The 21454-nt window shown below is 56.3% G+C and overlaps 1 protein-coding gene across 5 annotated transcripts in view; it reads left to right on the top strand.

The window, feature by feature from the left end:
• Positions 1-21454, top strand: part of Nek6 (NIMA related kinase 6) — a 69025-nt gene that overhangs the window by 36920 nt on the left and 10651 nt on the right. For all 5 annotated transcript variants that reach the window (XM_087183219.1, XM_004849399.4, XM_087183221.1 and 2 more), the window contains exons 2-7: positions 448-565; positions 8916-9056; positions 10120-10182; positions 13861-13971; positions 16011-16119; positions 16812-16919. In XM_087183219.1, the coding sequence (XP_087039345.1) occupies positions 476-565; positions 8916-9056; positions 10120-10182; positions 13861-13971; positions 16011-16119; positions 16812-16919 (622 nt within the window). In that variant the 5' untranslated portion in view covers positions 448-475. The remainder of the gene's footprint in view (positions 1-447; positions 566-8915; positions 9057-10119; positions 10183-13860; positions 13972-16010; positions 16120-16811; positions 16920-21454) is intronic.

Raw genomic sequence — 21454 nt, 5'->3', positions numbered from 1 at the left:
CAACTACTAAACAGCACCCTTGACTCTCTGGGCAGCTCCAGCCCCAAGGCTGAGCAGCTGCTTCTTTGTGCAGAGGCCTCTGGCCCTGAGCAGGACCGGGAAACGGGGACACAGGGTCCTTCCTGCAGCTGCTGCCGGAGTCTGACTCAGTTCTCTCTCCCTCCAGCCTGGGCTTATGTAAAAGTGATGATGGCGGACAGGGGGACCAAACGCCACCCCCAACTCGTGGCTTTGGCGCCTGGCAAATGTCGGATTGAGTCTGGCGCCTTCCTTGCTGGCCCAGGCACTGCTAGTCGAATGCTCCCTGCTGGGAACCTCAGTTTCCCCTTTCCGTCAGGGATAATCCCAGCCCCCTGGCTGATGGCAGAATGGAAGGAAAGTGTGTCCCATGGGGTGTTGAGTCCTTCTGCCCAAGGAGGAAGTGACCAGACCTGTTTTCTGTTGCAGCCCAAGCCCTCGTGAGCTGGCATGCAGGATGGCGGGCCAGCCCAGCCACATGCCCCACGGAGGGAGCCCGAACAGCCTCTGCCACACTCCGGGGCCTGCGCACCCTCCTGACTCACAGGTAAGCCTTTTGCTGTCTGCAGTGGACTGCAGAGCCTCCAAGGAACAAGGCAACCCCACTCATGCTATGGGCCCCGGAGGAAGCCCCTCAGCACTCTAGACAGGACCTTTTCTTGAATGCTTCTGGTGATGGGCAGCTCACTAGCCAGTGTAGCGAGCCCTTTACTTAATTCAGCAAACCCAGAGAAACCGTTCTGTGCCAGACTCAGCTGAGATGCAGGCCGCCCCACCCCTGGACAGTGCCCTCACAAGTGGAACCGCTTTCTCTAGGAGATATCAGGGCACCGTGTACAGTGTGGAATGCAGGGAATGGGTAGAAAGTTCCATCTTATGCCTCCTGGAACTCCTGGTTGGAACTGTGTCCAACTCCCCTTCCACCTCTTGTCTGGAACAACAGCTTCTGGATACCAGGGTCTCCTTGTACCTTCCGCCTTTGCCACAGGTCCTGGGGGGCTCCAGGCAGCCATGGGGAGCCTTTGTGGCACTGGCTTCTGGGTTTCAGAACCACTGTGCCCCGCCAACTTCTGCTCCAAGCCTCAAGCTGCTGCTGCTGCTCCTGTGTGAGTGCCTCGGGCACAGCCATGGTCACTCCTGCTGGGCGCCTGGCTCGGGTCTGCCTCCTTTCTACTGGACCCAGCCTCACGGAAAAGATAAGAAACCAGCAGAAGAAACTTGGGGATCCCTGGAGCCTCCCGCAAGGCACCTGACCCACACTTGGGGGCCAGAGAGGTTTCTCAAGGGAGTGGCAGGCAAAAGCCAACAGGACAGGTTGGACATGTTGGCTGGGGGCCAGATCCTCGGAGGCCTGTGAGCAGCCTGGAATGATGACGAGTTCTTGTCTGGGTTTGACTTTTTGTTCTAAGGCTGTGAGACCTAAACCAGGGGGAAAACAGAGTCAGCCATATTCCTGGAACGTGGAAGACTTACTACAGCCTCTCACTTCCTAGTTCTTACTGGAGGACTTAAGGGTTGCTGTGGACAGTTGTACAGGTTATACATTGCACAAAGGTAGCTGGCCAAGGAGGCAGGTGGGTCTGAATTCCTTTTCCTGTGCTTATACTCTCAGCGTGCCATGCTCCATGGCACACACAGCTGCATCAACCTAAGGGAAAAGGCAACACATGATCCAGAGGACACTGCATGTGCTTGTGTGTGTGCCCACGAACATGCAGAGAGCCCACGGATACCTATATTCTTCTTACTCTCCTTGCCTGTTACTGACTGGAATGCAGGGGGATGCGGTCCTTGGAAGCAGAGGAGTCCACCGGGCCCTGGAGCCAATAGTGGGAGGCGGCGAGCTATGTAGTGATTTGTCATACTAAGTCATTCACCAACAATCGAATCCCCCTTGATTAATCTCCCAGAATCAGCCAGTTGCATTTTGAGCAATTATGGTTAATTACAGCCTCATTTGGCAGAGGAGAGGGCCCCGTAATTATTGTGCCAAGGCCGGGAGGCAGTGGGCCATGGTGGTGGCCATGTCCCCGGCATCCTGCGCACATGTTGGAGTGGGTAATGACACAGTTAAGTGTAATTAGATCCGATCCCTCAACGCTGGGCTGCTCTGGGCAGTGCTGCCCAGTGAAGATGGCGCCGGCCTCACCAGCATCTGGTCGGCATCTGGGCTGCACCCACTCTAGGTCTGGGTGGTGGAGGGCAGTCAGGTCTTTCTCTTCTCCTGTCCTGAAGCCCTGCTGTTTAAACCATATCTGGGTAGACGTCCCAGCCGAATATTGCCTCTTGTAGGATGAAAACACTTTGAATTGCCTTGATGTGGGCCAGGCTGGGTTCCCTTCTCAACTCCATCCCCTCACCAGTCAGGTGACATGGAGTAAATGACCTCCCTGAGCCTCAGTTTCCTCATGTGTAAATTGGGATCATAATTGTATCTCCCTCATGAGATAGCTGTGAAGACTAAGTGAGATGATAAACTTTAAACAACCAACGTGGCTCCGAACATTGCAGGTGTTGAGGAAACAATATGTCACGAGTCTTATTTTTATATTTAAAAAAGTCATTGTAGTGTTCACAGCTAAAAATCTCAGAGCTGGGCAATACCTTCCATACAGAAAGATTGTAAACTGCAAACACTCCAGCTGTGGTTTTTGTTAACCTTCTAGGGCCAAGGCTGGTTGCTTGTTCACTTCAGGAAGGCTTCTAGCTCAAGAGCATTAGCACGTGAAAATAGATTTGCTGAACTTGGCAGAGTTGTATGTGAAATCCATGCACCCTTAGCAAAACGGGACATGCCTTTTTTATTGGGGTTTCTAATGAATGCATGCAAGGAATTGAGAAAGGGGCATAAAGTGCCCAGGCTTCGTGATTTGACCAGTTTGCACAGAGTGTTCTCATCAGGAATGAACTACAAGGCTTGGCTGACCCAAGAGAACACATGAATTTCCAAGAAGGGGAAAGGTGTTCTTGTCTGAGAAGCCCTCGCTAATGTGTCTTCCATCTGGAAAGTCTTTGGAAACCTGCTCGAGACTGGCCATGCTCCGTTCTATTTGGAGAGAGGAGTGGGGGTAGCTGTAAGCACTGCACAGACCAAAATCCGGGAAACTCTTCCCAAAAAATACTGGTGCTTGCATAAAGTTTAATGACCAAATATTAGTGGCCATTAAATTCAAGAGTGTTTGCTAATGGTTCAAATTCAGCAAGTGTCTTTTTCCTTTTTCCTGGGGGATTTACCTGGTGCCTGGTACCTGCAGTAAGGAGCTCAGTCTATTGGGGGCCCCCATGTGTAAATAGATGAAGACTGTGCTGAGGTAGCAGCCCTCTGAGAGGGTGCTGAGAAACCCAGAGAATAGGCGGTGTGTTAGTTTCCATGGTTGAGTCATGGTACCTGATACCCACAACCTAAGGGAGGAGAGGTTTAATGTTGGCTCACAGTTTCAGGGAGTTCAGTCCATGGTTGGCAGGCTCCAAAGTATAAACATTGTGGCAGAAAGTCATGGTAGAGCAGAGCACAGGGGAAACGTGCCCAAAAAGATACACCCTCCAAAGGCACACCTTCCTCAGCAGGGCCCCTCCTAGCAGCACACCCAGCTGTGAACATGAGTGGATTAATCTACTGATGAGCACAAAGCCCTGTGATCTTGTCCCTCTCCAGGAGTCTCTCAATCCTGTCGCATTGATGATTAAGGTTACCTATCACGGGTGGCTGGTTCTGCCCAAAGGATGATCAGGAGTTTGGAATGAGACAGGGAGAGGAGAATATTCTAAAGGAAAGAAAACAGTTGTAAACCCCAGGGCCAAAGGTACAAGGCCAGCCAGGTTAGATACACCCCAGCTGGGAGAAGATAGAAGGATGGGCAGTCTCTGTGAAAGACCTCAACCAATGCTGTATCATTCAAGATCAAGTTGCAGTGAATGGGGAGCTCCTTGTGGGTTTCACTTGGCAAAGGGGGTTGTCCTGGGGGAGCCCCTGCAGGTTAGGCCCATTTCAGTTTGCCATTGGCATCTGGGCCAAATGGCTTTCTGCTTCCAGGAGCCGATGGGCCCTCAGAGGGCACCCGGTGTAGACTTCCAAGTTGGAATAATGGTGATGCGGATTGCATTGCCAGCCTGGTGCCCCTCACTTATTCCAGTGCCCTCCCAGCTCAGAGAACTAGGTCCCATCCCGGACTTCACTCTGCAGGGCAGGACACTCAGATGAGTGACCTACTATTTTCAACTGAGGGACAGAGTCAGGATTCAGCCCAGGTCCCTGTGTTGCTAGGTCTTGGAGAGGGAATCTTGGAACTTGGATTGAAATTAGCCAGATCATGAGGAACCAAGCAGGGCTGGCCTCCGAAGGCATCCGACAACGCAGACTCTCTGTAAATCCTGCCCTTCGTTTGTGCAAGGCAGATTTAAAATGCATCTCTGTATATTCACACACCCCGAATCCATTAAGAGTTCCCGATACGCGGTGTCAGCTGTCTTTAAAGGTGAAATTCGTTTACAGGAAATGTCATTCTGATGAAATGTGCTTTTTAAAATCATAGAAACGGTTGCCTTAAAATTAATGATGCATTGCAAATATCAGGGAAAAAAGACCCATCCAGTGTAAAGATGATTAAAATTCAGGTCAGAAGTCTGACTTAGTCAGGGTAAATTTTTTAATGAGATTTCAGAAAATTAATTGGGCGAATGTATTCTTATTCTTTTTACATGTAATTTTATGCTCCTTTTTTTTTTTCAAAAGGATTTGTCGATGGCTGAGGCTTATTGTGGTTCAAACATTTTAAACTCAAATTAGTAAAGGTGAGGGGTGTTTGTGGCCTGGTTTGATCTGACTTGGAGACAGGGCCGGGTTTCTCAGAGCTGTCTAGGTGGGAGCGTCCTATGGTGTCCAGCCCCAGCCCCACCTGGCCTGCCGTTTTCTCCTCAGCCTGAGAAAGCGGGCAGCATTTCCAGGGAAGGTGCAAGTGGGGGCAGAGGTGACTCAGGACCTCAGCTGTCCTTGACACCCATTCTCCAGGCTCCTGCTGCTGTTCAGGTCATTGTCTCTGCTGTCCTCTCAGATCTAGATGTCCTCCTGCAGCTCCGCCTCCTCCTTGGCCCATGGTGACAGACAGCAGAGCAGGGTCAGACAGTGTGCGGCCACTGACCCTGTCTTCCGCTCCTGACCCCTAGGCTTAGCTCCTCTGTGCAGGGAGAACTGAGGGACTCAGCACACTGGGGCAGGATCACCAGGAGTCAGAAGTGGCTGCGTGGCCTAGTCCCTGTGAGCAGCCTGCAGTCAGCCCCGAGGGAAGCCCAGGCAGCTGCTGTTTGTCCTGGGGGAAGCCACCTTCGAAGCCCTGAGGTCCCTGCTAGCCCCAGGTCAGCAGAACCTCTGTGGGTCTTTGCTGTACTGAGGACTGAGCCCAGGGCTGTTGCACTGAGCTACACACCTAGCCTCTTTTTTAATTTTTTGAGACAAGCTCTCACTAAGACCTAGTTGCCCAGCCTGGGCTTGAGCTTTCAATCCTCCTGCCTCAGCCTCCCCAGGGTGCTCGGATCACAGGTGTGCACCACAGCCAGCTTGGTGGTACTGATTATAACTATAGCTAGGAGCCCCCATACTTGTCCCCTGGGCCAGACCAGCCCTATCTCGGCTCTTTCCCAGCCCCTCAGAAGTAGCGGCTGTCATTGGCTTTATTCTGTAGATGTAGCAACACCAGCAGTAATAGCCGCAGTAATAACTCACATGTCACCTCTCCTCTGTGGCAGGCCTGAGGTCCTTTCTTCATTAGCGTATTTACTCCCTGGGGACCACAAGAGGAGACCAAGCTGAGAAGGACTCGCCCTCAGCCTGGAAGTGTCAGCCCGAGATCCGAACCCACACCTGCCACCCCGGAGTCAGGGTCTCAGCTCGAAGAGCCATGTCGGTGTTGCCCCTCTGCCAGCTGTGCCCTGAGGGTGTGTTTGTCAGCAGGAGCCAGCAGGGGCTCTCAACAAAGCAGGGGACAGTAAGCAAGAGGTGACTGGTTTCTGAAAGCCCATCAGTTAACAATGACCCTTCCTTGGTCACTCTGTCATTGTGGTGTGAGCTTTTCTGGAGCAGCCCCCAGTCACCCAGCAATTTAGAGCCCCAAGACTCATCAGCTGCACCATCTGGAATCCTCCGGGGAATCCTAGAGCCACTCTTCCTGTCCCCTGAACTGATGCCTGGTCTGGGTCACTCAGCTGCAGGGGCAAGTGTGATGCTTGCAGCAGGACGCAACTGGCAGGCCTGGCCTCGAGGGTGGGAAGGCCGTGTGCCCTTTCTTCTCTATCAGTTAGACCAGGGCTTGGGCCAGTCGGGACAGGGCCCCCATCCCAAGCCTTTTCAGGCAGTGGTGGCCTCCAGAGCCTCAGACTGTGCAGCTACCCAAGCTGTGAGCTCCAGAACGCCCTTCCTCTCATTAAGCAGAATGGGTTGTGACAGGAAATGCAAATCCCAGTCATCCATATGCAGATGCTCAGTTGCAGCCCAGCCCTGGCCAAGGGTCTCCCAGTGCCCCGGGAGCTGGAGAACTGGGAACTGGGCAGTGATTGCTGGAGACTCCAGGCAGCTTCCTTTTCCTCACAGGGAAAAGCCTGGTGTCCCAGAGCAAGGACCCTTGGAGGTCACTTCCTGTAAGTGCTGTACTAGGTGGGAAACTAAGGCCTGGGAGAAGAGGGACCCCAGACCCCAACCCTTATCACAAAGAGCCCAGGCAGCTCTAGTCAGATGGGAAGTTCAAGTCTTCCCACTCCACTGGCAGCTAGCTGTGTGTGCGCCTCAGTATCCTTATTTACGAATCTGGATTCATGGCCTTGGGTTCTGTGCTGTTAGGAGATTTAAGTCACTTGACATCTCACGCATCACATTTTGTCATCATTTTTTATGAGTGTGAGAACTCTTCCTGCTGAGAACTCTCCCTGCCTTGGCTTTTTCTGAGGGCGTGGCTTCAGGTGCAGCCCAGGGGGTGATGCGGCCTGGACAGAGTCCCACTGGATGCCAGGCTGTTGGAGCACATCCCACTGTGTCATTCAACAAACACTCAGAGCACTGTGTGGCGGCACAGGGGACACTTCGGGGACCTAGAAAGGGGCCCCTACTGCAGAAGCCCAAGGTCAGGCACGGGAGGGGCTTAAGGAGCACTGTGGAGCGGAAAGTGGCCCGCTGTGGGGGGCTGGAGGAGAGGTGGAGGAGGACCTGGGTTTGAGGGCACCCTGTGCAGGCCAAGGGGCTTAGGTGCCCAAGCCCTCAGTCCTGGGTCAGAGCCCTGCTGTGCCGTCATGTGCTGAGGGATCTAGAGGAGATTGCTGCCTCCCCTCTTAAGCTTCAGTTTCCTGAAGTGGGGATTGCAGTGGGGCGGGTCAGAGGAGCCTGCAGGGTGGAGCAGGGCTGGGCTCAGTAATGCTTGCTGCCCTTAGGCAGGTGCTCAGGGGTGTGGAGGGGAATTGTGGTACAGAAGATCTCCTGTAGCCGGGTGTAGTGGTGCACACCTGTAATCCCAGCATTTAAGAGGTTGAGGCAGGAGGATCGCCCCTCTCAGGGCTCATTGATCCAAAGGTCTTTGTTCCAGGTGTGAGTGTGAGGCGGAGGTGCTCCTGAACCCAGCCCACTCTCTGGGTCTTTCATTCTTTTGGAAGCAGATTTGGGGCCAGATTTGGAAGCTACATTTTCACTTTTAAAAGTTTAGCTGCTTAGCTGGGCACAGTGGTGCACACCTATAATCAAATCCCAGAACTTGGGGAGGCTGAGGCAGGAGGATTGCAAGTTCAAGCCCAGCCTGGGCAACTTAGTGATTTAGTGAGACCTGTCTCAAAATCAACAACAACAAAAAAGAAATTTTAAGGGGAGTGCTGGGGATGTTAGCTTAGTGGGAAGGCCCTGGGTTCAATATAGCACCATCAAAAAAAAAAAAAGGAGGGAAAGGCAAAGGAATGGAGTGTCTGCTGCTTGTTGACAAACACCCTACCCTGGTGGGGTGCTTGGTGTTTCTACCCTGTCCCAACCCCACTCTGCTAACGCGTTTCTACACACTACAAGGGACTGGTGACAACAAGACCTAGTCTGTGTGCTGGGGACACCATCCCCACTGTCGGGGATCCCCTGCCCCACAGTGGGGCTGTGGCAGGAGGGTAGGTGAGCCTCTGCCCAGAACGAGGCAGGGCTGGCCTCTCCGGGCCTCAGTTTCCCCACGGGTCAAGCGTAGACCTCCCAGGACCCCTCCGGCTAGCAGGCAGTGTGCGGCAGACAGAGGCTCGGGTCCTCTCTCCTCTTCTCCCGCCCAGGCCTGGCATTAGCCCCGCCCTTTCCTCTCACCCTGTGGAGGCCCTGCTGGCCCTGCAGCCACCGTGAAGTCTCTGGTTTCTTCCTGTCACCTTGTGGGGGCAGTTTCTCCAAAGAACAAGCTCAAGATGAAAGGCTGCAGAGCTGAGCCTCGGTTTCTCCTCTGAGATGGAGACCAGCTGCCCCAGGAGGGGAACTTGGGGTTAGGGCCGTGGGGCTGGGGGACCATGGCAAGCCTGACGCTTCGTCCTGCATCTCTGACATTGTCCCATGAGGCTGGCCCCACCCGACCTGGTATCAGGGATCCGAGAATGAGCAGGGTGGCCAGGCCCCGAGCCCCAGAGCCAGCCTGGGGAGGAGTCATCGGATGATCCGGAGGATGCCAGAGTGCGGTGGGGAGCTGAGCAGCTTGCCTGCTTCTCCCGGCGTTCGGCGGGGTTGTTGAGAAGGGTGAGGCTCTGGGAAAAGCCCCGGGGAGGCTCTGATGCCGGGCTGCCAGGCACAGTCACTGCTTCATCTTAGAGGATGCTGTTGAGGGGCGCTGGGTACTTGAGGTCCCCAGTTGCCCTGGCCCAGGCCTTGGGATCCAGCCCTCTGGTCACCGATGCCCTTGTCCTCACAGAGGCATCTCAATACCCTGACTTTCCGCTGCTCGCTGGCCGACTTCCAGATCGAGAAGAAGATCGGCCGAGGACAGTTCAGTGAGGTCTACAAGGCCACCTGCCTCCTGGATGGGAAGACAGTGGCTCTGAAGAAGGTGCAGGTGAGCCGCAACCCCACGGGTCCAGCTGCATCGAAGGAGCTGGCTTCTCCCCTGGCCACCCCCAACCCCATGGACTAGGAAGTCAGAGGCAGCTCCCCAGCTGTGGAGAGACCCAGTGCACACAGGGTTGGGGAAGCTCATTGTGAACCAGAAAAAAAGCAAGCAAGCCAGTCCTGGTGGCACACGCCCGTAACTGAAGCACTCAGGAGGCTGAGACAAGAGGATAACCTGAGTTGAGGCCAGCCTGTTGTGTACTGGGTCATGCTGGGAGTTTGTGGAGCCTTGACAACAGCCCCCTGGACGGGGGTCATTGTCCCATCCTCCAGATGAGGAAGACATTGTAGACTTAACAGAGGCTGCAGAGTGAGATTCAGATGGTGTCTGACTGGCCCTGTGCCTGCACCCGCCACACATTCTGGGCTCCAGGCGTCTCTCACCCTCCCTGTCCTTCCTAACTGGGAGTCAGACCAGGAACATCGAGTCCCACAGCGTCCTGGGCCCATGGATTTGTCCTTACAGAGTGAGGTGAACAGGCTGGGCAGAGGCAGCTTAGACGGTCAGACCCGGGAGCGGGGAGAGAAAGCCTCTCACATCTCCGTGGATCTGTGCCACCTGTGTGTGCCTCAAGGCGCTGTCCGGGGCCTGTGCTCTGCTCTGATCTCCCGGGGGCTCCCTGGCTCTGTCTTGCTTCTTTGGGGCCATGATGGGGCTGCGGTGTCTGCCTTTGTTCTACACCCACAAGTCAGGTGCTGGGAGGACGCAGAGCTGAGTGCTGCACCCCCTCTCACGGGGCTCACACGACGGCACCGTGAGTCAGGCTTGGTGGCCTCAGCCAGTTGCTGGATCTTCTGGGTTTGGGTCCCCTCCTCTGTGAGTTGGGTACGGTCACTCCTGCATTGTGGCATAGTCACGGGGTTCAGAGTGATGCTGTTAAGGCAGTGCCGGGCTCCTAGTGGGCACTTGGCAAGTAGGGACTTGTTCGCACTGGAGTCCCCTGAGAGGAGAGGCAGAGCCAGGACCCGTGGGTGCTGGTTTTAACCACTCTGTCTCTTCCTTCCCCAAGATCTTTGAAATGATGGACGCCAAGGCCAGGCAGGACTGTGTCAAGGAGATCGGCCTTCTGAAGGTAAGCATCGCGGGCAGGCAGGAGCCCTTTCTGGGCAACTGGACAGTGCCAGGGCCCAGGTAGGGCTGAGTGCCCTGTAGTGGGCATCGCTGTGTGGCCCTGGCCTTCACACTCACCTCCCTGGAGATCATAGCCCTGGACTGGGCTGCTCTCTCCTGGGGACTCCTCCCTACCTGGGTTTGGTTTCTCCCTGGGGTCTCAGCAGTCTCAGGAGCTGAGAGGGGGAAAAGTTCAGGCTTTGGAGGTGCAGGGGCCTGAGTTCCTGTCCTGATCTCTTCTTCGTTTCCAAGCTGTGTGACCTTCAATAGTGACAACCTCCCTGAGCCTGTTTGCCCATTGGCTCAGTGGTGAGACAACTTGTTTCACAGGGTGGAATGGATCAAATAAATCATGCCTGAAAGGGCCCGCTGGCATGGAGCCCAGGGACCTGCTTCCTGGGCAGCCCTGGAGGCCAGGGCGCAGTCCCCGCATCCAGATGGCCGAGATGGCCCTGCCCTAGGGGACCAGGAGAGGGAGGTGACTGACACAGCCTGGAGATGTCAGCAGACCAGATGCACGGCTCTGGATAGCCGGCTTGAATGTGGGAAGAGACGGGGAGCTGGGTTTCATCCCAGCACCATAAGAAGCGGGTGTGAAGGCCACAGTGCTCTTCAGAAGGGTCCCAGGTCCGGTGTACTGCCTGGGGGCTGGAGCAGCACCATCCACGGCAGCTGCAGCTGTGACTGTCATAACCTCTGCCTGCCGCACCAGCCCCTTCCCAGAGTGCTGCTCCCACTCCCCAGGCTGCCCTGGGACGTCAACAGGATGTGCAGGGCATGAGGTGCTTCCTGCAAAACACAGGGAAATGTGGCTCTTGAGGGGCCCCTGGCCAATGTTGTTCTTGTTGTTTGTGCCAAGACCCCCCAAAGCCAGAACTTCCCAATGCATGGGCCAGTGGGGTACGTGGCTGCCAAGCATGGGAATGGCATGTGTCATCGTGCTTTCTGAGCGCCACTGAGTGCTGCACACGGATGCCACCTGCGGGGAAGACAGACCACACACAGACACGCATTCTGGGTTACATCTGGAGAGGCAGTGACTCCTTTGAGATAGGGTCTCACTATGTAGGATAGGCTGGCCTTGAACTTGCTATGCAGCCCATGCTGGCTTTGAACTCATGATCCTCCTGCCTCAGCCTCCCAAGAGCTGGGATTATGGGCAAGTACAGCCTTTCTTAGCAGGAGCCATGGTTTTGAGAACAAAGAAAGGGGGATCCTTCATCCATGGGCCCAGCCTCCCTCCACTCCTTTGGCCTTCTGTCCATCCCTCTGCAGCCAGACAAAACCCAACCGTATCAAACCTTTGGAGCACTTTCTATGTCCCTCTCCCAAGCATGTCCCCTCCTGGACCCTCCTGGACTCACCGAGAGGCTGTGTGGAGTGAAGGCTGTGTGGACAAGGCTATAGGCTCAGCCTGGCCCCAGCTTGCTGTATCTGTGGCCAACCCCTTCCCCTCCCTGGGCCTTGGGGATTTGGCCAAGTTGACCTTGGGGGCCCCTTTGCCTGAGCCTTTGTGGACTGACAGGGTGTTTGGGTAGCTAAACCTCCTGGCCTCAGACCTACCAGGTCAGGTACTGCCCCAGGGGCCAGGGCTTGAAACCTCCTAGTTCCCCTCTCTAGCTTTTTTCAAAGTTGTTTGAGAAACCGTGGTGTCAGGGTGGGTTTGGGGGAGCCCCCTGAGAGGGTGCAAAGATCCCAGGAAGAACTGAGGCTGAGTCAAGAGAAGGGGAAGGAGCAGGGTCCTGCTTCATCACCATAGCAACATGCCCACACTGGGGGAGGCACTTTATGGGTTTTAAGGCTTCAATGCTCTTGTAAGTGACTGACACCTACAAACGGTCATGTGCACTGCAGGCCAATGCTGGGTTAGCCAGTGTTACCTCCTAGGCAACCTTCTAGAAACAAAACCAGGGCCAGGTGGTTTTTGACAAAATCACCAGGCCAATTCAGCAGACAAAAGAAAGACTTTACACTCCGGGTGCTGGGAAAACCGGGCATCCCCAGTGCAGAGAGGTGAGCTTCACGCTACACACGAAACTTCATATGAAATAGATCACAGGGTAAACGTCAAAGCTAAAGCTACGATGTAAAGACTGGAGCAGAAAATGGGGGGGCACACTTGGCGTGGTGGTGCACACCTGTGCTCCCAGAGGCCAGGGTGCCCTACGCAGCGAGACCCTACTAAAAACCAAACAAGGAAGAAAACGAGGGAATCTTCTTAACCTGAGGATAATCGCAGGTGTCTTAGGCAGGACACAAAGAACATTACTTAACCATAAAGAGAAAAGTGATCGATTAGACTTCATCGAAAGGAATAGTTTACATTTATCACAACCACCATCCAAAAGCGAAAAGGCAAGATGAGAAGAAACAGCAGGGACACCTTGTCTGACAAAGGATGTATACATAATGTGTTCCTACAGATCAGCACTGTAAGGCTAGAAACCCAGTGAGGAAGTACCTTGGAGCCTTGCAGGCCTTAGAGCTCCCTGATTCTCTGGTGAGCGGCCGGAGCACTCAGGGGATCTTGAAGGCCTGTGTACCCACACTTGAGCTCCCAAGCAGCTCTCTGTCGGCCACTGCAATGTGCTGGGCCCCTCCTGCCACAGGGTCTTGGCATGAGCTGTCCCCAACTCCACCACCTTGACCCCTGCTGTCGGGCAGGACAGCTCCTGGGCACCTCCTGTCCTGTTCTGCTCACTCCCAGCTCCCAGGAACATTCATGAAGCAGTCACGGGTGCCTGCTAGAACCCTGCTTGGGCTGGGTGGGGACAGGGACCGTTGGTGGCAGTAGCCTCCTGCGATGGGGACTTCCTCTCCCTGACTCAAGTGAACCAGGCACAGGCAGGAGCACACAGTAGCCCAGGAGGGGACAGGGGCACAGGCCCTGTCCTGGGGTAGTTGATTTAAGTCCAGAGTGGACTTAAAATCCAAGTGTGCAGGCCACAGTGACACATGGCAGTGTGGGCAGACTTGAGGGTGGCAGGAGAGGAGGTGGAGCACAGGTGCAGGGTATGAATGGGGGGCAGAGCCACCTGGAGACCATTGACACCTCCTGACCACTGGGGCTTGGCTAGAGCTGGGGCCCAAACGCTCCAACAGGCGGTGGGTCCTGGGGCACAGCAGGGTCAGCCTGGGGGAGCGGGCGTGAGTTTGGGCCAGTGACGGAGGCCGCCTCTGGCCCCTGGGGACCTTGGTTAAGGGCAGTGCCCATCTGGACCTTGGTCGAGGAATGCAGGAATGAAAGGAGGGTCACGTGGCTCTGTGATATATCCCCCAGGCTCCTCCCTTTTCTAGAGTCTGGGGAGGGATGCAGGTAGTGCGCAGCTAGACACACATCCAGGCTGTGAGTGTTGTAGGGACAGGGCTGACCACACGGGGGCAGGGTCCTTTGGGTCCTGCTTAGCTCTGGCGTGTGCCATTCCTCACTTCCTCTGCTCCTCAGGCCACTCTTCAGAACATCGTGCCTGTTTCTCAGGTGAAGAAACTGAGACTTGCAAGTGACAAACAGCTTTCATAACGGCACCCCACACCTGCCTCCCCGGCACATGCTGGCCCTGGGCATCCTGAGGCTCCCAGTCAGGTGCTGGGCCAGTCCTCCTGCTACTGGTCCACTTCTCTGTCTCTCTCTCCTGCACAGCAACTGAACCACCCGAACATCATCAAGTATCTGGACTCGTTCATCGAGGACAATGAGCTGAACATCGTCCTGGAGCTGGCCGACGCGGGCGACCTCTCACAGATGATCAAGGTGGGGAGCCGGGGTGCGGGCAAGTCAGGCAGTGCACACCCCACTGGCTGGGCTCAGCGCTGGCCTGATGCTGCTCCTTTCAGCTCCGATCCAGCCTCATTGCTGGGGTCTCGTTGCCTTCCTGTCATCAGGCTTCTCCCCACCTGCCTCAGCCCATCCAGAGGGCAGACCCCAGCCCACAGGATCCCAAGAAGTGTCACAGGCTGCCTCACGTGCAGAAGGGAGAACTGAGCCCAGGGAGGTTAAGAGACCTACCTGCGACTGTCCCCAACATAGGGAAGGAAGCATATCTATGCCCAGGTCGCTTTCCCTGGCCTGGGTTGATTCAGTGGACATCGCCCCAGGGTGACCCCCAGCCCTAAGAGAGAATCTGTGTTTCCACTCAGTGGCCACTGCCTAGGTTCGTCACTCCCAGGTGGGGCCTAGTCACCCAGGTTGGGCCCTGCTGTGTCCCCACTGCTTAGGAACTTCCCCCCAGTCCCCCGCCCAGGGCCCAGGAGCAGCTCCCAGTGAGCCTGGCAGCAGGACCACGGCCTTCCACCCCTAACCCGGGTCTGTCCTCAAGGGAGTCCTGGCCTTGCTGCAGCCCCTGCCTGCTCCAGCCATGCCTGGAAGCAGCCAGACGTGGCTTCTCTGTCTTCCCAGCAGGCACTGGGGACTGAGCAATCGTTCGGCACTTGGTCTTCCAAAATCTGGCCCCTAGGAATACAGCGTCGCCGGGAAGTGGCATTGCCTGAGCTGTTATCACCTGCTTTTATATTTCTGTTGACATATTAATGCATTTGCAGGGATGTTAATCTCAGCAGAGCTCCCGGTGGGAGCAGATGTGCTATATCATGTCCCCCTCCCCGCTAGTTTCTCCTTTCCATGTCATTCTGTCACTGCACGCACATGCACCACCATCCCAGCAAGTACCAGCCCCATGTCCGGACCTGGAGGGCGCTGTCCTGGGGGAGCCCAGATTCCCACAGGAAGGCAAACCTGTGAACAAGCCCAAGTCCAGGGCTGGGGAAGGCAGGGGGGACTCCCTGGAGGAGGTGATCCCAAGCAGTGACCAAGGACACACGTGTGCCCACCGGCAAGGCCAGGCAGGGCCCCGTCAGACACAAACGTGGATGACCCCGGGCAGGGCCCTGTACCTCGGAGTCCCTGTCTGTCCACACCAGCACAGTGTGCTGTGCTAGGAATCCAGCTGGCTCTGGGTCCCCAGGGAACAGAGGCCTTGCCAGGGCCTCTGCTAGGCTGTCCTGCTGGCCTTGAAGTTGCTGCAGCCCCAGAGGCCGAGGATCGCCACTACAGCCTGGGTGCCGTGTTATTTACGAGGCATGGTGACACCCGGAGCTGAGCTGCCTTTACCGCCTGGAACCCACCAGAGACTCCACAACTTCCCTCTAAATGTCAGGCAATGCTTAGAGGATGTGACATTTAGAAAGTCACCATTCGGCTGTGCCTGTGCCCGCATAAACACAGTAATGAGGACTGAGTAACATCACAGCATAATGTCACCTGGCCAGCCCACCTCGGGGCCTGGCATGGCCAGGGTGCCAGGACGGTCTGCCCTGAGGTCCCCTCAAGGCCAGGTTTTACTTCCTGAAGCAGCCAGACCGGATCCCAGATCCAGAGCTCTGCTGCTAGCCTCTGGCCCACTCCTGAACCTCTCTGAGCTCGGTCCGTTGTTCCCACCGCCTGCTGGTGTCAGCGAAGTGGCCAAAGAGCTGGCCCTTGGCTGTGACTCAGTGCCTCGCTGTGTGGCCCTTGGCGTCTCATCTGTCAAGTGCCCCCAGTCCTGCCCACTTGGGGCCCAGCACGGTGGCTGCACCTGGTGAGGGTGGTGCAGTCCCTCCTCCCACACTGCCTCCTCACCAGGCCAGAGGCTGCTCTGGGAGGAACCCCTGCCACCGCCCACCCAAGGCTTAGCCGGGGCTGATCTGGGCCTGCACAACCTCTCCGTTCAGGCGCCCGCTGAGGAAGGTATGGGCAGCGCCCTGCAGTCCCTGCCTGGAGGACGCTCACAAAACCTGCCCATCCTATTCCCACAGTACTTCAAGAAGCAGCAGCGGCTTATCCCTGAGAGGACCGTGTGGAAGTACTTTGTGCAGCTGTGCAGTGCCGTGGAGCACATGCATTCCCGCCGCATTATGCACCGAGGTATGCACCTGTACTGGGGGCATGGAACCCCAGCATGCAACTGCCCCCACCTCTAGGAAAGGGGCCACCCTCAGTGTCTAGTCCCCAGTTCCAGCCCAGGGCCAGCACAGGTAGTCCAGGTATAGCCAGTTCCAGTGCTGCTGCGAGCTCTCCCCAGAGAAGGGAACTTTCATGTGAGCTTTGATGTCTGCATAGGATTTGGCTGAGCAGAGGAGGTGAGACACTTACAAAGGAGTGGTTCCCAATAGTTGATGTCACCCCAAGTTGGGGAGCTCACTTCACTGATCTCTCCTTTCATCCCTGCACTTTCCTGTTACCTGTTTGTGAGGTGCTGCTCTAGTCACTGGGGTACAGTGCGGGTCACCTCACTGACGGCTTTGTCACTGGTTATAAAATTTCCACTGAGAGCCTGCTGTATGCTGGGCACTATTCTAGGCACAGGGACGCAGCTGTAAAAACAGGGAACAAGAACACCAAATCCTTGCCCTCCTGGACCTCATAGCAGCCCCGTGAGATAGGAGATGCCAGGTCCCTTTTACAGGTGAGCAGTGGTGCTAGGCAGAGCCCCGGAAGAGTCTCTGGGGAGGGAACTTCCCTGTGGGTTTGGACCTCTCAGTAGGAGTTGGCCGCACTGTCCCCTTAAAGGGCCTCCCAGACCGCTCCCCACACCAACCCTTCTCCTGCCCCTGCAGACATCAAGCCTGCCAATGTGTTCATCACGGCCACGGGCATCGTGAAGCTCGGTGACCTCGGCCTGGGCCGCTTCTTCAGCTCCGAGACCACGGCAGCACACTCCCTCGGTAAGAGAGCCGGTCTGTCTGCAGCCCTGCAGTCCTGGCAACTGTGCCAGGAGGTGCCCACATCCAGTGGGCCCTTCAGCCACTCAGTGCAGGGAAATCTTTTTGTTTTGGCTCTTTTAAGAAAGCGTCTCTTCATGTAGTTCACGCTGGCCTCGAACTCACTATGTAGCCCAGGCTGGCTTCAAACTCCCAGGGATCCTCCTGCCTCGGCCTCCTGAGTGCTGGGATTCCAGGTGTGTGCCACCATACCTGGCTGGAAATGCCTTTTTGAGCCCAGAGTCTACTCATCCTTTCAGAACAGACTCAAGGGGAAAAATAGGCTGGAGGGGCTGGTGGCTTTGCCTTGCCCCAGGGAGGCCAGCAGGATTTGTCCTGTGCTGTTGCTCCATCTTCCCGGGCTCCGTGCTGCTCCCCCTAAGGTCCCTTCCACCCAGGTGGACATTTGAGCTGGCTCCTGATTTTCGGGTTTTGAAACTGTAGATCCAGCTGTTTACCCAGTGGTGGTGACCTCGTAGCTGGACTGCGGATGGGGCTGAACAGGAGCTGGTGGGACAGCTGGTGGGGGTGGGGACTGGTGAGGGAACAGGCTGAGTGGTGGCTGGGTGTAGCAAGAAAGGTGAGCAGGGCCTTGAGTGCCGAGCTTGGTGGGCTAAGCAGGCCTGGCAGTTTGGGGAAGGTGGAGGGGCTGGGCACGGGGAGAGACTGGTCCGGTGAAGCCATGGCAGCTGAGTCCAGGTGCCTGGTACAGAACACCGAGAGACTTGGGACGGTGATTAGGATATAAGAGTCAGTCCCTGTGGGACCGGCAGTGGGGTCTCCTGTGCAGTACACAAGGTGGGTGGGGGTCCCCAGAGACCCCACTTCCCCAGAGCCGGTTCCTAGCAGCCCCCGTGCTGCCTGGCCCTGGGCAGACACATCCCTGGGCAACCAGAGGGAGCCCCATGGCTTAGACCAGGGTATCCCTGTCCGCCGACCCCTGGGTGCCTGTGGCAGGCTGTGTGTGCCAGCAGCATCTTCTTTCCTGTGGAAACTCACTGTTCATTCAGGTCCTGACCCCTTAGCCTCAGCATAGGGCACACACTTAGGAGCAAAGTAAGAGCTGCTCCTAGCTGTGGAGGAGGATTGTGTCCCTGTCCAAGCCTGGGGACACCTGGCCAGGTGCCTCTTTTGGCTGCAGTGGGAAGGATGTGCAAGGACCGTCTGTCCGTGGGACTTGAGGCTGCTCCATTCGCCAGTAGCCCTCGGGGTCCATGGGGTCTGGAAGAATCTGAAGTACAGGAGCTGGAGTGACTTTTAAGAGGTCACAGGGATCTGAGGCAGGATGGGAACTTGAGCGGCTTGGGCCAGAGCCCGAGGTTCTTCCAGAGGCTGGGCGGGGGCCTGGGAAGATGATGTTGCGCCTCTGTCTGGGGTTCATCTGGGAACTCCGGCCGTTGGCTGTCACTGAAAGGAAACCTTGTCTTTCCCAGTCCCTTCCGATACTTTTCTTCTGAAAAACACAGTGTTCTGGTTGGTTGGGCTGTTTACCTAGTTTGGTGTTTTTGGGTTTGGGTTTTTGGGTTTTTTTGCAGTGCTGGGGGTCAAGCCAGGACCTTGCACAAGCGCACTGCAGCCCTACCCTGCTGTCTGGCTTCAAGAAGGCCAGAGCTCTTGAGGGACGCTGTCAGAGGGGAGTGCGACGCTGCCTCCTGGGCGCCTTCATCAGGCCTGAGCCCGCCAAAGTTCCGGGGAGAAGACCGGTGCTCCATCAGAGCCAGTTAGGATTGCATCATTAGGGACAGGTGGAGATACAGGCTCCTCCGACAGTGCAATTTTATCCACTTGGGCTGGTGCACTTATTGTATTAATGAGAAGGAATTGGAACTTGGGAAAAGGCCACCCCCGGAAGCCAGGCTTTTCCTGAGGTCTCGGGATGGCCAACCAGACCACATGATGGGTGCAAAGAGCCCTTCACAAGGATTGTCCCTGCCCTGGGCCATGTGCCCAGCGTCCAAGAGACACCACTGAGCTAGGGCCTGCACGGGGTCTTTGCTAGGCCTGGTGCAATGGACGTGTTCAGGGAACCAACAGCCTGCCTGCACCCACCCGGTCTCCATGCTGATAACAGTGCACACCCGCAGCCTGGAAACCGGAACTCTCCATCCACAGCGAGGCTCTGCCAACAGCTGACTGAGTCCTACAGACACATCGGGTTGGGCTAGAGATTGAACTGATTGCTATTGCAAGGTGACTCTGGAGGGCCATGGGGCAGGGGCCCCTTCACACCCTGTATGTGGGTATGAATTATGTATATACCATGTATGGTGTGCACCTACTATGTGCTGATGCCTTGGTGGTAGCCGGTTGCCCTGGCAACCACCTTACTTCCTAAGGCTGCTGACCCAGGAGCTAGGCTTATGGAAATCCCATCTCCTCTGCCTCCCCTGCCCCAGCCCCCTCCCGCTTCTGTATTTGCTAACACGAGGCTGGCATGAAAGGGCATTAGTCAGTGCCATGGTCGGGCTGACAGGTGCGGTACCCAGCAGTGGCAGAGCGGCTGCCTCAGTGTCAGGAATAGGATCCGTAATTAGAGCGCGGAACAGAATGAGCGTCAGACGAATTACCAGGCAGCAGATCATATTTGTCAGGAAGGATTGCATACATAAAAATTAAGTGACAGTACACGCCGCCGTAATGAAAGAAAAATGAAAGATTTGCCTATACACAGCTCACAAGCTACAAGCAAGTGTCTCGCTCCGAGCAACGGCAGCAGCTGCAAGACAAATTGTGGGGCTGGAGAGCAGGAGGGCAGGCCCTGCCATTCGTTCAGCAGTAGTGACAGGGCGGCCGCTGGTGGGGATCGGGGTGGGAGGGGAGGCCAGCGCACACCCAGGGCCAAGTAGGGTGCCACGTGGACTCGGGCCTGGGGAGCTAGGGCGGTTGGGGGCAGCCAGTCAGGTACCAGCTGTCAGCTTCCTTCTCCTGCGGAGCTGACTTTCTAGCCCCAGGGTGGGCACAGGGGACATGCGGTTCTGCAGCCTTCCCTGTGTTCGGCAGTGACGGGCAGTGCTAGGTGGCCTAGTGAAGGAACAGGCAGAGCCACTCCCACAGGGCCCTGCACACAGGCAAGTGCTGCTCCCTCGTTGGCCACACTGCACTGTGACATGTCTACATCTAGGAGCAGTGAGTCCTCATGGCCAGACACCTCCAGGGACGCATGTCACGAAGGCAGAGGCCCATGCAGATGCAGCCCTGGGCCTCCCACTGCCCGGTCCCATCCCAGCAGCACAGACACCCAGGGACAAGCCTGCCTGTACACCTGTGTCAGCAGGCATACCTCAGGCCTGAGGCTCAGCTATGCTTCTCAGCTGGTGCCTGATGGGAGGTCATGGGAGGTCAAACATGGCTGCTCTGCCACCCACCTTCCTGGCATTTTCAGGGGCACTAACTGCTAGAAAGACAGGCGCTGTGGCCAGAGTGGGGTGAGGAAGGTCTTAGGAGGCAGCGTGTGAGGAGTCAGACTAGTCCTACACTGCAAAGTAGAGCTCATTCATTGGTTGATTCATTCACTCGTTCATTCAGCAGACTTGTGTCAGGTCCAGTGCTGCTTTCAGGGAAGGCTGACCTGGCCTCTGTCCTAGGGGACCTCCTGCCTTGGAGGAAACGAGTGTACTCTTCACCTGGACCCAAACACAGCTCTGAGCACCACTGCCCGAGTCCCAGAGAGAGAGCAAGCTGCCGGGGGGAGGACACTGTTGTATTGATGGGGAAACAGGCTGGGGCAGGGTGTCTGATCTCCACTAGGGACCGTCTGATGTGGCCACACCCACTGGCTCCAGCGCCAGGTCTTACCCTTGGCTGTAGGGAGGGACCAGTGCCCAGCAGGGACACCCAGCTGGGACCCCTGCCTGGCGCACGGATGCTGCAGCTCATTTCTGCAGCCCATTTCAAAAGCGCCGTTCTGGGAAAAGGGCAGCTTGCAGACACCAGCCTCTCCTTCATGTGAAATCCTCCTTTTTCATATCTAATGAACATGTTTCCAGCACCGTGAGCATTTCAAAACACAGCAATGTTTGTTTTGACAGGAGCGGCACATCCGGGAAGGGAAGCGGGCACTTTAATCAGCTTCCCCCTCTGAGGCCCCGCATCCTCCTCTGATATCTGCCGGGTTTGAAATCGTGTGTTCTGGGTACAGACTGGAGAAGGTCGGCCGTGCAAGGCTCCTCTCTCCTGTGTACAACGCTATCCCCTGCTGTGAGGAGGGACTGAGGCCCGGGTGGCACAGGCTCTGGGCATGGCGCCGAGAGGTGGTCAGCACCAGGCGAGCCGTGCTGCCCACAGAGGTGCCCAGGCAGTGCCTTTGTCTGTGCAGATGCTGCCTCCTGCCAGCTTCCCCCAGCTTCCTTGGAGGTCCCACTTCCCTGGGGGCTGGGGAGCCATCCTCAGTGGCCCGCGGAAAGCGCAGGGTTTCTTTGAAGTCTCTTGTTTCATCTTGAAAACTCACACAAGTGGCACATTGTGCTCCATCACGCCTGAGCGTTGGTTGGTGGCAGAAA

The sequence above is a fragment of the Heterocephalus glaber genome, unplaced genomic scaffold (assembly GCF_053883595.1).
Source record: "Heterocephalus glaber isolate CG9 unplaced genomic scaffold, H.glaber_assembly_v1.0 deba00001479, whole genome shotgun sequence".
NCBI lineage: Eukaryota > Metazoa > Chordata > Mammalia > Rodentia > Bathyergidae > Heterocephalus > Heterocephalus glaber.
The sequence above is the reverse complement of the archived record's forward strand: the minus strand, read 5'-3'. Positions and strand labels throughout refer to the sequence as shown.